At 42.5% G+C, this 12,838-nt stretch overlaps 1 protein-coding gene across 1 annotated transcript in view; it reads left to right on the plus strand.

Annotated features, from left to right (window-relative positions):
- ryr2a (ryanodine receptor 2a (cardiac)) overlaps nt 1–12,838 on the plus strand; it is a 264,075-nt gene that overhangs the window by 171,359 nt on the left and 79,878 nt on the right. The window contains exons 68-75 of the mRNA XM_087845211.1: nt 1,008–1,246; nt 1,320–1,401; nt 8,382–8,512; nt 9,108–9,235; nt 9,880–10,072; nt 11,908–11,990; nt 12,286–12,443; nt 12,600–12,687. Of these exons, the coding sequence (XP_087701337.1) occupies nt 1,008–1,246; nt 1,320–1,401; nt 8,382–8,512; nt 9,108–9,235; nt 9,880–10,072; nt 11,908–11,990; nt 12,286–12,443; nt 12,600–12,687 (1,102 nt within the window). The remainder of the gene's footprint in view (nt 1–1,007; nt 1,247–1,319; nt 1,402–8,381; nt 8,513–9,107; nt 9,236–9,879; nt 10,073–11,907; nt 11,991–12,285; nt 12,444–12,599; nt 12,688–12,838) is intronic.

Genomic DNA, 12,838 nt, shown 5'->3' on the forward strand with positions numbered 1-12,838 from the left:
CCTTTTCTTGTAGTACGAACCTTTATTGTTTTGAAGTTACAAAAACCCCTTAAATTATAACTTCCTTCTTTCAAAAGAAACATACTCTGAATATTTCCTGGCAGTTCTTTATTTTTTGCTTTGAATAGAATTTGTGCTGTTTGGAATTTCACTAGATCGTCAATTTTCAATATTTCAGTGCAAAAATAGTGAGTTTGTATGTTCCTATAACCTGCACTGTGGATGATTCGAATTGCTTTTATTTTGAAGAGTAAAAAGTGAATGTAATGTGGTTTTATAGTTATTGCCCCAGACCTCTGCACAATAGCTTAAGTATGGTGAAACCAGTGAACAGTATAGAATAGGAAGTGATGTTCTGTCGAATACCTGTTTAGTATTGCAATGCTACGTGATACTTTGGAATGAATATATCTTACGTGAGCTCTCCAGTTAAGTTTTTCATCTGTTATTACCCCCAGAAATTTAGTTAACAGGTGTTTGACAGAAATCCGAGTCAATGAATGCCATAAAATACAAACTTACATAAGTAAGCCTAGACTACAAAGTTTAGTTCTCAATGCAAGTGATAAAACCCATCATTTCAAATTATAGCTGACTGAAATAACAAGATTAAAAAGATTAAAAAGAATCTAAGAACACAGTATAGCTGTAAGCACAGGTTTGATGGATGTGTTTCTGTCTGGAAACATCATGAAAATTCAGACTGATAAAGGATAATCATTATGTGTATAACAGTGAATTCTTACCTCAGATAATTATGTTTCATTGTGTGACTCTCCTCTCTAAAAGTTTAACGAGGCCTCTCACAAAAATAATCATCAACACCATTTAGTTGGAAACTCAGTAAAATCCTGACAGCTTTGAATGAATAATATTTACTAGCAAATACTGGTAAAATTGCCCCGTAGTTATCAGACTGGTTGAATGCGCCCATATTTTCTCAAAGTGCTTTTTTCGTGTTTGAAAAAAGAACATCTCTTGTCAAGATATTAATGTAACTCTATCAGGACAGTGATGAAGACGGGCCTGGAGTCAGTGAAGGCGGCTTTACGGTCATACTTCGACAGCGCAGCGAAGGATCTTGAGAAGACTCAGGAGAACCTGAAGCTCGGTCAGTTCACTCACAGCAGGGACCAACCACGAGGAGCGACTCAGATCATCAACTACACCACCTTCGCCCTGCTCCCCGTCCTCTCCTCACTGTTTGAACACATCGGACAGAACATGTTTGGAGAAGACCTCATTTGTAAGTGAAAACTTCACGTTTCATCTGGACGATGATGTCAGTTTACCTACAAGTTTTGTCTCTCTTGCCTCAGTGGGTGATGTCCAGGTTTCCTGCTACAGAATCCTTAACAGCCTCTTCCTTCTGGGAACCAACAAAAGCATCTATGTTGAGAGGTAGGAAACATCCATGGTCCACATGTGATAGATTTAGTAAAAATATGTTTCACGTCGCATACAGTAGAGTTCAGAAGAATGAGACCACATTGAGAATCTGTCCTGGTTTCATGTAAACCTGGAATGATCAAATATGCTTGATTCAGGAATATTCAAAAAGAGAATTATTATGTAAAATGAAGAAGAAATACAGTACTATGAAAGTCTTGAGTAGGGATGGGTACCGGTATCCGGTGCCACCAGTACCGGTACCGGCACCGGTTCTGACGTAAACGGTAGTAACCAGACCGAAAAGCAGCGCACATTTCGGTGCTTTATTTTTCCTGAGCTGTGATACACTTTAGATTCTAGCCAATCATTTTACGTTTCCGAGGATAGTAGGCGGGTCCAGGTGCGTACGTTCTTTTAGAGCAGAGCTACAGATTAAAAATGTCCAAAGCGAAGCGTCAAAGTTTGGCTGTACTTCACAGCAAAATATGCAAACTCAGCAGCTGCAACAAGTGCTTTAAGCTGCTACTGTGATACTGTCAAAGGAGGTAACACCTCAAATCTGATGAAACACCTGGCGACGCATAGCGTTTTTTTTAAAGCCGAGAAATGCGCCGTATTTGATAGCTTGCTGCGAGACCTCACACCGAGCACATCTACTGCGGGTGTGGTGCCTGTTATCGACCCGGAGTTAGCAACATCCCCCAAAAACCCGAAGAGGAGAGTCCTGGCCCCTAGCCCTGCCAGTGTAGCAGAAATGATGAGGATGATGATGCAGCAGCAGCCGTTCTTCTCTGCGTGAGTAGCTTAATGTTGTTCGTGTGTAATTTACGTTGAGTAGGCTAACCACGTTATTACATTAATGCATGTAAGGTGAACTAGCAAACACCATCATAGCTACATGCGGCTGTCTTCTTGTTTGATGGCAGATACTCCCTTCACCCTGGACAAAAAGGCTAAAATGACCAAAGAAAAAGTGGAAAACAGTTAAACATGAGAGGTTTTTGGACAAAGTTTGTGTTTTTTCCATTGATTAAGCTGCTTCCAGCCAAGAGTGATACCATATATGCCCCATAGCTGCAGAAAAGATTGAAAGAAAGAAACATTGTTATCTTTTAAAAAAAAAAAAAAACAGCTGAACATGAGAGGTTTTTGGACCAATTTTGTGTTCTCCATTCTTTAAGCACCGGTTTGAGCACCGTTTAAGCACCGGCACCGTTTCAAAAGTACCGGTTTGGCACTGGTATCCGATAAAACCTAAACAATACCCATCCCTAGTCTTGAGCACTTTTCTGTTGTTTTTATTTTATTTATATTCCTGTTATTTAGAGATTTATTGAAACAAGCAAACATAAATACAGTAAAAACAAGTGCTCAGCACTTTTCCATGGTTGATGAACGGATTGTTTCCCTGCACCTTCAGGTTGAGATATGGGTTGTAGGATGTAGGATTGGTGGCTGTATGTCTTGGACACTCAGGTGGAGACGTGCCCAAACAGATAAGGAGCATGCACTGGGAATGTAGGCAGAGGCCCCGTTTCGTGACATCTTGAACTTCTATGTCCGGCAGAACTTCAACAGCATCCTGAGGGTGGTTGTTAAGTCTGAATGGACCAGGTTCCACACCTCCATTGCTGAGGCAGATTTATGGTGCTGCTAATAATAAATATAAAAACCTATTAAATAAATAAATGACCTATTAAGTAATAATGGCTGAGTCAATAAGTCAATTCAAAATGCAGAATGTAGACTGTATATTCAGAGGGGTGGCAGTTTGGCACACTTCATCAGACTCATCTTCAGACTAGTGGATCTCGCCCCAGATGCTGCGCAGCCTCCAGCTTGAAGGGAGGGCGAAAAACAGTCCATGTGTCGGATCGGCGGCGTCTCGTGATGCTAGTTGCTCTGTCGTTGCATCTGCTGGTGTAAATGTCTCAGTGGGATGGTACATCCAATACCCCTGTGTGCAGTCTTAACCGCTCACTGCAGTGTCTGCTTCTCTTCTCTATGGTGCAGCTGCAGGGCCAGACAGTAATCCAGGCAGTCATTGTGCTCTCCACCACACACCTGTAGACAGAACTGGGGATGGTGGAGTTCAGCCCTGCTCCCTTCAGCTTCCTCAGAAAATACAGGCGTTTATGAGCCTTTTTAATAAAGCTGAGAGTCTCACACCACTCCTGTACTGGCTTCTCTTAAATTAAATCCAGTTGTTAAATCCAAAATCAAATTTAAAGTCCTCCTCATCACATACAAGGTCTTGAATAATCAGGCACCATCATATTTTAAAGGCCTCATAATACAGTATCATCCCAAGGGAGGCAGAGGGTTCAGGTTCGGGCCCCTCTTCGGTAGAACCAGCTCTCAGTTTGGATTCAGAGACAGACACCATCTCTACAGTGCGTCATGCAGACATTGTTCCCCTTTTAGAAATCCCTAAAGGGGAATATCTAACAAGGAAAACCTACAGTCAAAAGTGACTGAAGAAGTCACTTGGATAAGTGACGAAACATTTCTCCCACTGAAAACGTCCAGATGAGCAGAATCAACTTTTTGGGATTTCCTTACCTTGATGATTGAGCATGCATCAAGACATCATGTTTCCTGCAGTTTTCAACAGAACATTGCTGGCTAAGCAGCATTAAGATACATGGAAAAGAACAAGTCATAAGTCATAATGGCATTCTGATCAGATCATGGCTGGACTGATGAAAGCCATCCTTAATCATCATCATCATTGCCTTTAAAACAACCACAGCTGACACAAAGTGCTGTACATAGGAACTATATAATAAAATTACATAAGAAATAAATACAAGCCAAATAAAAAAAAGTAAAATAATTAATAAAATAACTAATTTCATTACAAGAGAAAACTAAGTCTCACTGAGGTTAAAAGCCAAAGAATAAAAGTGGGTTTTAAGACGCGATTTAAAAGTGGAGAGTGAAGGGGCCTCTCTAACGTGCAAGGGCAAATTAGAAAAGGCCCTGTCCCCTCTGAGCTTCCTCCTGGATCTCGGTACCACCAGCTGCTCCTGGAGGTACCGAAAACTCTCTTTTCTTTTCATAAAAATTTAAAAAGGTTCGCAGCCGAGTGTGAAGCAGCGGGAATGAGGATCAGCACTCCCAAAAGGGTGGAGTGTCCGCTCTGGGTCGGGGATGAGTTCCTGCCCCAAGTGGAGGAGTTCAAGTATCTCGGGGTCTTGTTCGCAAGTGATCGGAGAAGGGAGCCGGAGAACAACAAACGGACCGGTGCAGTGTCGTGGTGAAGAGGGAGCTGAGTGTAAAAGCGAAGCTCTCAATTTACTGGTCGATCTACGTCCCTACCCTCACCTATGGCCACGAGCTGTGGGTAGTGACCGAAAGAACGAGATCGCGGATACAAGCGGCAGAAATGAGCTTCCTCCGAAGGGTGGCTGGCCTCTCCCTTAGAGATAGGGTGAGAAGTTCGGCCATCCGGGAGGGGCTCAGAGTAGAGCCGCTGCTGCTCCACATCGAAAGGAGCCAGCTGAGGTGGTTTGGGCATCTGGTAAGGATGCCCCCTGGGCGCCTCCTGCATGAGGTGTTCCAGGCATGTCCCACCGGGAGGAGGCCCCGGGGCAGACCCAGGACACGCTGGAGAGATTATATCTCTCGGCTGGCCTGGGAACGCCTTGGTGTTCCCCCGGATAAGCTGGAGGAGGTGGCTGGGGAGAGGGAGGTCTGGGCTTCTCTGCTTAGGCTGCTGCCCCCGTGACCTGGCCCCGGATAAACAGAAGAAGATGGATGGAAGTTTAGAGTCAACCAAGCTTTAATGTCATCTAGGCATGTCGAGAGAAGTTTTATGGAGATGCCACCCTTCTGCTTCAATGGCTGATAAATTTGGCAGTCATTGGCATAACAATGAAACGAGATCCCATGCCTTCTAGGGATGAAACCTAGAGGCAATAAATAAAGTAAAAACAGCAGTGGCCCTAAAATTGAGCCCTGTGGGATGCCACATGACAGGGAAGCAGAAGATGATTCAGAACTGAGTAAGCTGACAGAGAAGGCTCGATCTGACAAATAAGACCTAAACCAACCAAGAATAAAACCAGGAATTAAGCTCTTCTGTGTCAGAGGAGACAAAGAAGGGCCACCAAGCTGATTAAAAGCAGCAGAAAACTGCACGCCAGTGGAGGGGTTAATAACCCGACAGCGCCGAGCAGCAGCTGAGATTTAACTGCAGCATGTGTAAAACCAGATGGGCTTCTCTATGAATCGCCACAGTATCTGAGAGTGCACAGTCACAAATCTCTAAGTTAGTGACAGGCAGACCCTATGACAAGACAAGATCCAGTGTGTGTCTTTCATGGATGACATAAGTTAGAAATAATAAAAACAGGAACAAACTTGGCAGTGACAGACGAGCAGCCACACATACCGCTGCCATCTCGTTTCCACCATAATGTTTTAAAACACTTTGTGGAAACTAGATTAGCTGAATTCAAAGCAGGATCGGTCATACCATAGTTGTGGGATAATGTGTTTATTGACTGAGATACGCATCAGAAGTATCATAATGCTTCTCTATGAATCGCCACAGTATTGTGGTGAACAGGTTTGTGCACCCGATTAACCCTAGAGCTATGATGTCACAGGCAGGGTCTCTCAAGGCAAACTGATCCTCCCTCAGGGGCCACACAAGAGGAATTTAGAAAACAAAACACACAGTTCAGATGGACTGTAACTTCCAGCATTTTTCATATCTCTGCATTCCCATATACTCATTTTAACTAATGAAGATACATAAAAATCTGTTGCTGAGCAGGGAAGCCTCTGTGCTCGAGTGCATCCTATCTTTATCAATTCAAAGATATAGTAATACTGAGAGAAGAAAGAAGAGCACCTAAGTGCCACTCCTTCACACTCACTCCTTCACACTCACTCCTTCAGAAACACTGTGCCGAGGCTTTTGATCAGTGGTGTCCGAAACTTCATTTGTCAGGTCACTGCTTCAGTACTTGATTCACTGGTTTCTAAGGAATCGTTGGCGGGATTTGTGTGACATAGGTCGTGTCCAAATTCATGGGCTGCATCCTTCTGAGGACCCGGCCTTCGCGGTCTACGTGGGCCGGGTCCTCAGAAGGTCGGGTAGGCCGGAAGTAAACGGCTGGGGAAATTGGACGGTCTAGCCTTCTGATTAGCGTCACCGCTGTCTCAGCCGTCTGCTCCTTGCTATCTAAAATATAACAGGACACTGGTGTAAATTGTCGACCGTCTCACACTTCTGTTTAATCAGTTTTCTGTTTGACGTTTATTCAGCTGTGTAAAAACGAAGGAGGAACCCACCCGGGGGATTAATAAAGTTTTATTTGATCTAATCTAATCTAATAACTTTAATCTCAGCCAAACCGATTTACTCACGAACAAATAAAACACTGAAAAAAGCCCAACAATAAAATTTTTAGGATATCTAAGTGACTTATATATTACGTTTAACCTGAGTAGCGAAAGTCCGCGGTGATCTGAAAATAATGTGCCGGGAGTTGTGCCGTTCTCGGCGGCTTCAGTGACCCTCGAGCTCCCGGCTAGCTATCGAGCTGGTGGGTAGCAGATGCTCCGAAAACATCAAAGCACTTTTGCAAATATGCGATATCTTGATAAACCGAGCAGATATTTGATGTTTACACAGCTACTTTCTCGCCTGAAAATATGTTAAAAGTTTATTTTGTGACCCAGAAAGATTAGTAAGAGTATTTTTAAAACTTAGTAGCGGCCGCCATTGTTGTAAACTGGAGTTTGGCTGTGCCGAGCTATGAATTCTGGGATATGGTGGGCCACGAAGGACACACCCGACCCATCCTTCAAATTCGGGGAAAAGTAGGATACATTTGTCAGCTGCATTCGGAGGAGTCTACGAATTTGGACAGCCTTCGGCGCCTCGCTGTGATGTAATCGGTCTACAAACGCGGCCTCAGGAGGATGCAGCCCATGAATTTGGACACGACCATAGTCAGTCCTGGAGGCAGGAAGTGAGGATCCTCTGCCTAATCCTTAATAAAAACCAGTTCTTCAGCAATTCTGCTCCCAGGTCTAAAATGTACATAAGAAATACACTATACATATTGTTGGGCCCGCTGGTTTAGAAACGTATTCCCGTTAACAAAGCAAGGAAGCAAGACGAACAGCTTTAACCGGTTTTTACTTGCTAGCACGGGAGGCTGGTCGGAGCCAGGCTCTTGGAGCTGAACGCTCCTCACCTGTCTCCTAGCCAACTTCAAATAAACAGCCTTCCTTGCCGACTTACAAATTTAAGTAACACAATGACAACATTTAACAATTTGACTCCAACACATAGACTTACTGTATAATTATAGAAGTTATAGTATATTATATATAAGCCTACCTGTGGTTAATTACATAATCAGGTGGAGGCAGGGACCTCACAGTAGAAACATATTCTTATAAGTTTCTGTTGTAGTGTATTTTTAAACATCAAGAAGTCACAAGCATAAGGAGAACACTCCATGTTTAAAGAAGGAAGGTGTATTCATAGAAATGATTTATTAGTAAGAGAGACATACGAACATAATTAAATCACATGTTCAAAGCACAATATCAGCTTGATCTCAGACAGAACTGCCACATGAAATTAAACAGAAGCTGTCAGTTGAATCATGATGAAGCTGTCCTTTATGAGTGGACTCAAGCTGCTCTATATTTCTGGCCACCAGATGTCACCAAAGAGGACTGTGTTGACAAGCTTAGAGTAATGAACCGTTTTTCAATACGAGCTTCAGAAAGCTTCATTTGGCCATCTGTATACAAAATATACAAAACAACTAATCTAGCCCACCAGACTTGACAGGTCCCAGTTTATAGCCAGCTCTATTCAGTCTTAAGCAAAAAAAAAGAAAGAAAAAAAAAGTTGCTTTTACCATAATTAGATAACCTACAATGTTTTTAATCAATCACTGATGGTAGTAAAAGAATTGTTTTTGACTATTATCACGAGCTCTCTGTTTCTTTTCCAGACAACGTCCAGCAATGGGAAAGTGTTTAGCAGCCTTCGCAGCAGCATTCCCTGTTGCCTTTCTCGAGCCTCACATGAACAAGTTTAACAGCTTTTCCATCTATAACAGCAAAGGAAGCAAAGACAGAGCAGGTGAGACATAAAGAAAATGATGGAACATACAAATCCGGAGGTAACTGGACTTTCTTAGAGTGACATTTCAGCGAGCACTGAGGGCTGTACTTTGTCACAGGACTGCATGTTTCTTTATATTTTACTAAAACTGGAACCATGAATACACATTACACTACATACCGCACCAACGAGCTTTTACTACATCTCAGAAACAAATAGAAATCGCCGTCATGTCACTCTTAACTCTGTTTACACGTTAACTCTTTGGTAAAACCAAAACATTACATGAAACATGTCTGGGTTGATTGAGGAAAGGGAGGAAGGTTTCAAGAAATGTCTTAGTAAACTATGAAAAAACTGGAGTGTGCAGTATATACATTGTGTTTGTATCTCTTGGAGACACCTACTATAACAGGAAGTACCACAAAGTGGTTCGAATACTTTTGCAGCTGTCTGTCCTACATTTGTCTGACTAACAGATTCTCCAGTTGTGTATTTCGAATAAAAAAACATAAATCCAAAACTAAACGATGGCTGTGAGGTCTGAGAACTCATCAGTGTCAAAAATCACAAATCAATCTGTTTTCATTCCACGACTCTTCCCGCCTCTCAGCTCTAGGCCTTCCTGGGCAGGTTGGGGAGGTTTGTTCACTGATCCCCAATTTGGAGAAGTCTTTGGAGGAGATTGTAGAGCTAGCAGAGTCCGGCATGAAGTACACGCAGATGCCTCATGTTATGGAGGTAACTCTCTAATAATTAATAACTACAGTATCACCTTTGATATTCTTTCCTTAAGTTGCTTCATGTCATCGAAAAATTGGCCACGGAACCAAAAGAAGTGGATATTTGTCCTGTAGTGAACACTTCAGAGCCAAAGATGGGTAAAAAACGACACACGATCTGATATCGTCGTGTTGGTGTTGTTCCCAGATCATCATACTAAATGTTGTTCCAGGATCAACATTGCAAGTGACCAATCAGAATGTTGTGTCGTCATACTTTTGCGATTTTGTGAAAAACCGCCGTAAAACAAAAAACTGTACTTAAGCTGCGAGAAACCGCCTCTGTCCGCCGATCAACGGACCCTAACCCTAACCCTGACCCTAACCGTAACCCTTTAATAAACGGTAAGCAGAATTGATATTGTCCTTGCAACATTGGAATTTCATAAATGCACGAATGGGTTGGTGCGCAAAAGAATAACGTCACAATAATGTGATTGGTCACTTGCAATGTTGATCCTGGAACAACATTTTCATGATGATCTGGGAACAACAACAACACGACGATATCAGATCATCCAAAAAAAGACATTGCTGATTAAACCCATCTGACTGTGAAGCTTTGCAAAGCTCATTATTTTTGCTTTGTTTCTACTGCTGTAGGTGGTCTTGCCGATGTTGTGCAGCTACATGTCTCATTGGTGGGAACATGGACCGGAAAGCGACCCAGACAAAGCCAACAACTGCTGCACCTCTGTGACCTCTGAATACATGAATACTCTGCTGGGAAACATTCTCAAGATCATCTACAACAACCTGGGAATAGATGAGGGCGCCTGGATGAAGAGACTGGCTGGTAAATGTTAACTCACTAACTAAAATTCACTGATTCACAAGATTCATCAAACTTGCTCATCCATGTTTTTATGAACCTGGCTTTGTGCACTGATGTGGGGGTCACGTTGGACAGGGGCCGTCTCCAAAGATGGGAGCATGAAATTGTCCAATATGTCTTAATATGCTGAAGTATTAACAGCCGAACCCAATTGAAAAACAACCCCACAATATAATCCTCCCCCTCCACCAAACTTTATACTTGCCACAGTGCAGTCAGACAAGCACAGACTCAACAACTGCATTGCCAGAGAGATGTGATTCATCACTCCAGCAAACACGTCTCCACTCCTCTAAAGTTCATGGGTGATATACTAGTCTGACACTTTGCATTGTGCTTGGTGATGTAAGACTGGGATGCAGATGCTGCCATGGAAACTATTCCATGAAGCTCTTAATGTTCTTGAACATGAAGACTAGAGGTCTGTAGCGATTGACTGATACTGTGACTTTATATGTCCAGCCACTTTGTGGTAGAGTTGAAGAGAGAGAATTTCACGAGTGGACTTGTTGAACAATATCACAGTAACTCCTAAGATCGACCCAGTGTTTGTAGAAGCAGTCTGCATGCCTAGCTGCTTGATTGGTATACACCTGAATTCAATGACTTGGAGGGAAGATTGAATACTTTTGGCAATTTAGTGTATGTTGGAGTTAAAACTGACTAGTGACTGCAACATAAACCTAAAACTAGTAGCTCTTCTTTTGTTTTTCTTTTCTTTTCATTCAGGGGAGTGATATACTTTAAAGCTCTGCAAAGAGAATGAAACATCACAGTGAAACTTGTGCTGCAGCTGCAGGGATGCGGATGCTGTATTGGTCCACCGTGGTAGAAAGAGAGCTAAACGTAAAAGCGAAGCTCTTGATTTTAGAAGGAACGAGATTGCGATTGGTGGCTTGCATCTCCCTTAGAGAGGAATTCAGGCTTTTGGGAGCGGCTCAGAGTAGAGCCGCTATTTCTCCACATCAAAAGGAGACAGTTGAGGTGGTTGTGCATCTGACAAGGATGGGTACCTCTTTGGTGAGGTATTCGGGGCATGTCCCACTGAGAGGAGGCCCCGGGGCAGAACCAGGACATGGTGAAGAGAGTTTATCTCTTGGCTGGTCTGGGAACGCCTTGTGTTTCCCTGGATGGATGGTGGATGGATAGTTTATTTGCTAATGGAACATAATATTTGCAGCTCACAGTGATGCACAAGGCAAAAATAAAACAATATGACATGAGACATGAAATCTGGTTTGTAGAGGCGGGTTACTTAGGTTTGGCGAAGTGTTCATTGTTTCATTGTTTTAGGTGTGCAGGCAGTATGTTTTTGTTTGTTTGTTTTTTTTCACATTTTTAAACCAATGCACACACCTCATTAGAGGGTGCTCCAAACGCTGGGGATTGCCATTTAATTGTTTGATAAAACACTACAGCACTGGAGGAAACAATTATCTTAAAAGAAGAAAATTTGTGTAATGAGCTTAATGAGCCCCTTAAGTGTTTTGCAATTTAGGCTTCCTCTTTGAAAAAGAAAATATAGTCAGTAACAGCAGTTCTTGTAATTGTGTTAAGAGGAAGACACAATGGAAGACAAAAGTTACATTTCATGCAAGAGGGTGTTTCATTTTCTTTTTTCTGCACTTTTTGTAAAGTTAATAAATAAAAGCTCTCCTCAGGATCAGTTTACATAAGCATCCTCAAACTGATGTTAGTTTAATTCTTTTTGCCTGCTGCTAATCATCATATGATATTCAAATGTGTCATACATTCACATTTTGCGTTTTAACACCATCTCTGTTCATGTCCCCAAGTCTTCTCCCAGCCAATCATCAGCAAAGCCAAACCTCAGCTGTTAAAGACCCACTTCTTGCCCTTGATGGAGAAACTCAAAAAAGTAAGTCTCACCTTTATTATAATGTACAGCCTGGAAGCGGTGCAACTCATCTAACAGAATATAAAACTAGGTCACATTCACTGCTTGTTGTCTTTTCTAACACTTTCTTGTAATTTTCTTTTGATTTTTTTAAATGAAATTGAATTACCTATATATATTTCTTAACTAAATATCTATTAGTATGTTTTTAAAATGAAGAACTATGCGAACACTCCTACTACTGAATAAAATAGTCACAAAGATTAAAGCACACAGTGCTGCTTAATGTAGAAAAATCTATTACTGTATTCTTTAGAAAGCAGCTGTTGTGCTGATGGATGAAGAACATAGCAAGGCGGAGGGGAGGGGTGAGATGTCAGAGACAGAGCTCCTCATCATGGACCAATTTACTGTCCTGGTCAGAGACCTGTATGCCTTCTACCCTCTCCTCATACGATTCGTTGACTACAACAGGTACAGTGTTGTGACTGAACAAGTGACCTTCAGCTCATTTAGTGGAGTGAATTTAGACCATCTGATACAGAAGCTTCGTCACTAAGACGAAGCTGCAGTTTTGGAAAAAGAATGATTGGTTTCAGCGTGTCACTAACTGTTTTGATATACTGACAGGGCCAGATGGCTTAAAGAGTCCAATCCAGAGGCAGAGGAGCTGTTCCGAATGGTGGCTGAGGTTTTTATCTTCTGGGCCAAGTCTCACGTAAGAAAATTACTGCAACATCCATCCCATAGGGCAGGTTTGGGGACCTGGGCCAACACACCTGAATCAACTCACTAGTTCAGCGGTCCCCAACCCCCAGGCCTCGGACCGGTACCGGGGAGGGGATGGGGAGACATGCATGAAGAGGGTC

Source organism: Neolamprologus brichardi, chromosome 8 (genome assembly GCF_056152115.1).
Source record: "Neolamprologus brichardi isolate AB-2024 chromosome 8, ASM5615211v1, whole genome shotgun sequence".
Taxonomy (NCBI): Eukaryota; Metazoa; Chordata; class Actinopteri; order Cichliformes; family Cichlidae; genus Neolamprologus; species Neolamprologus brichardi.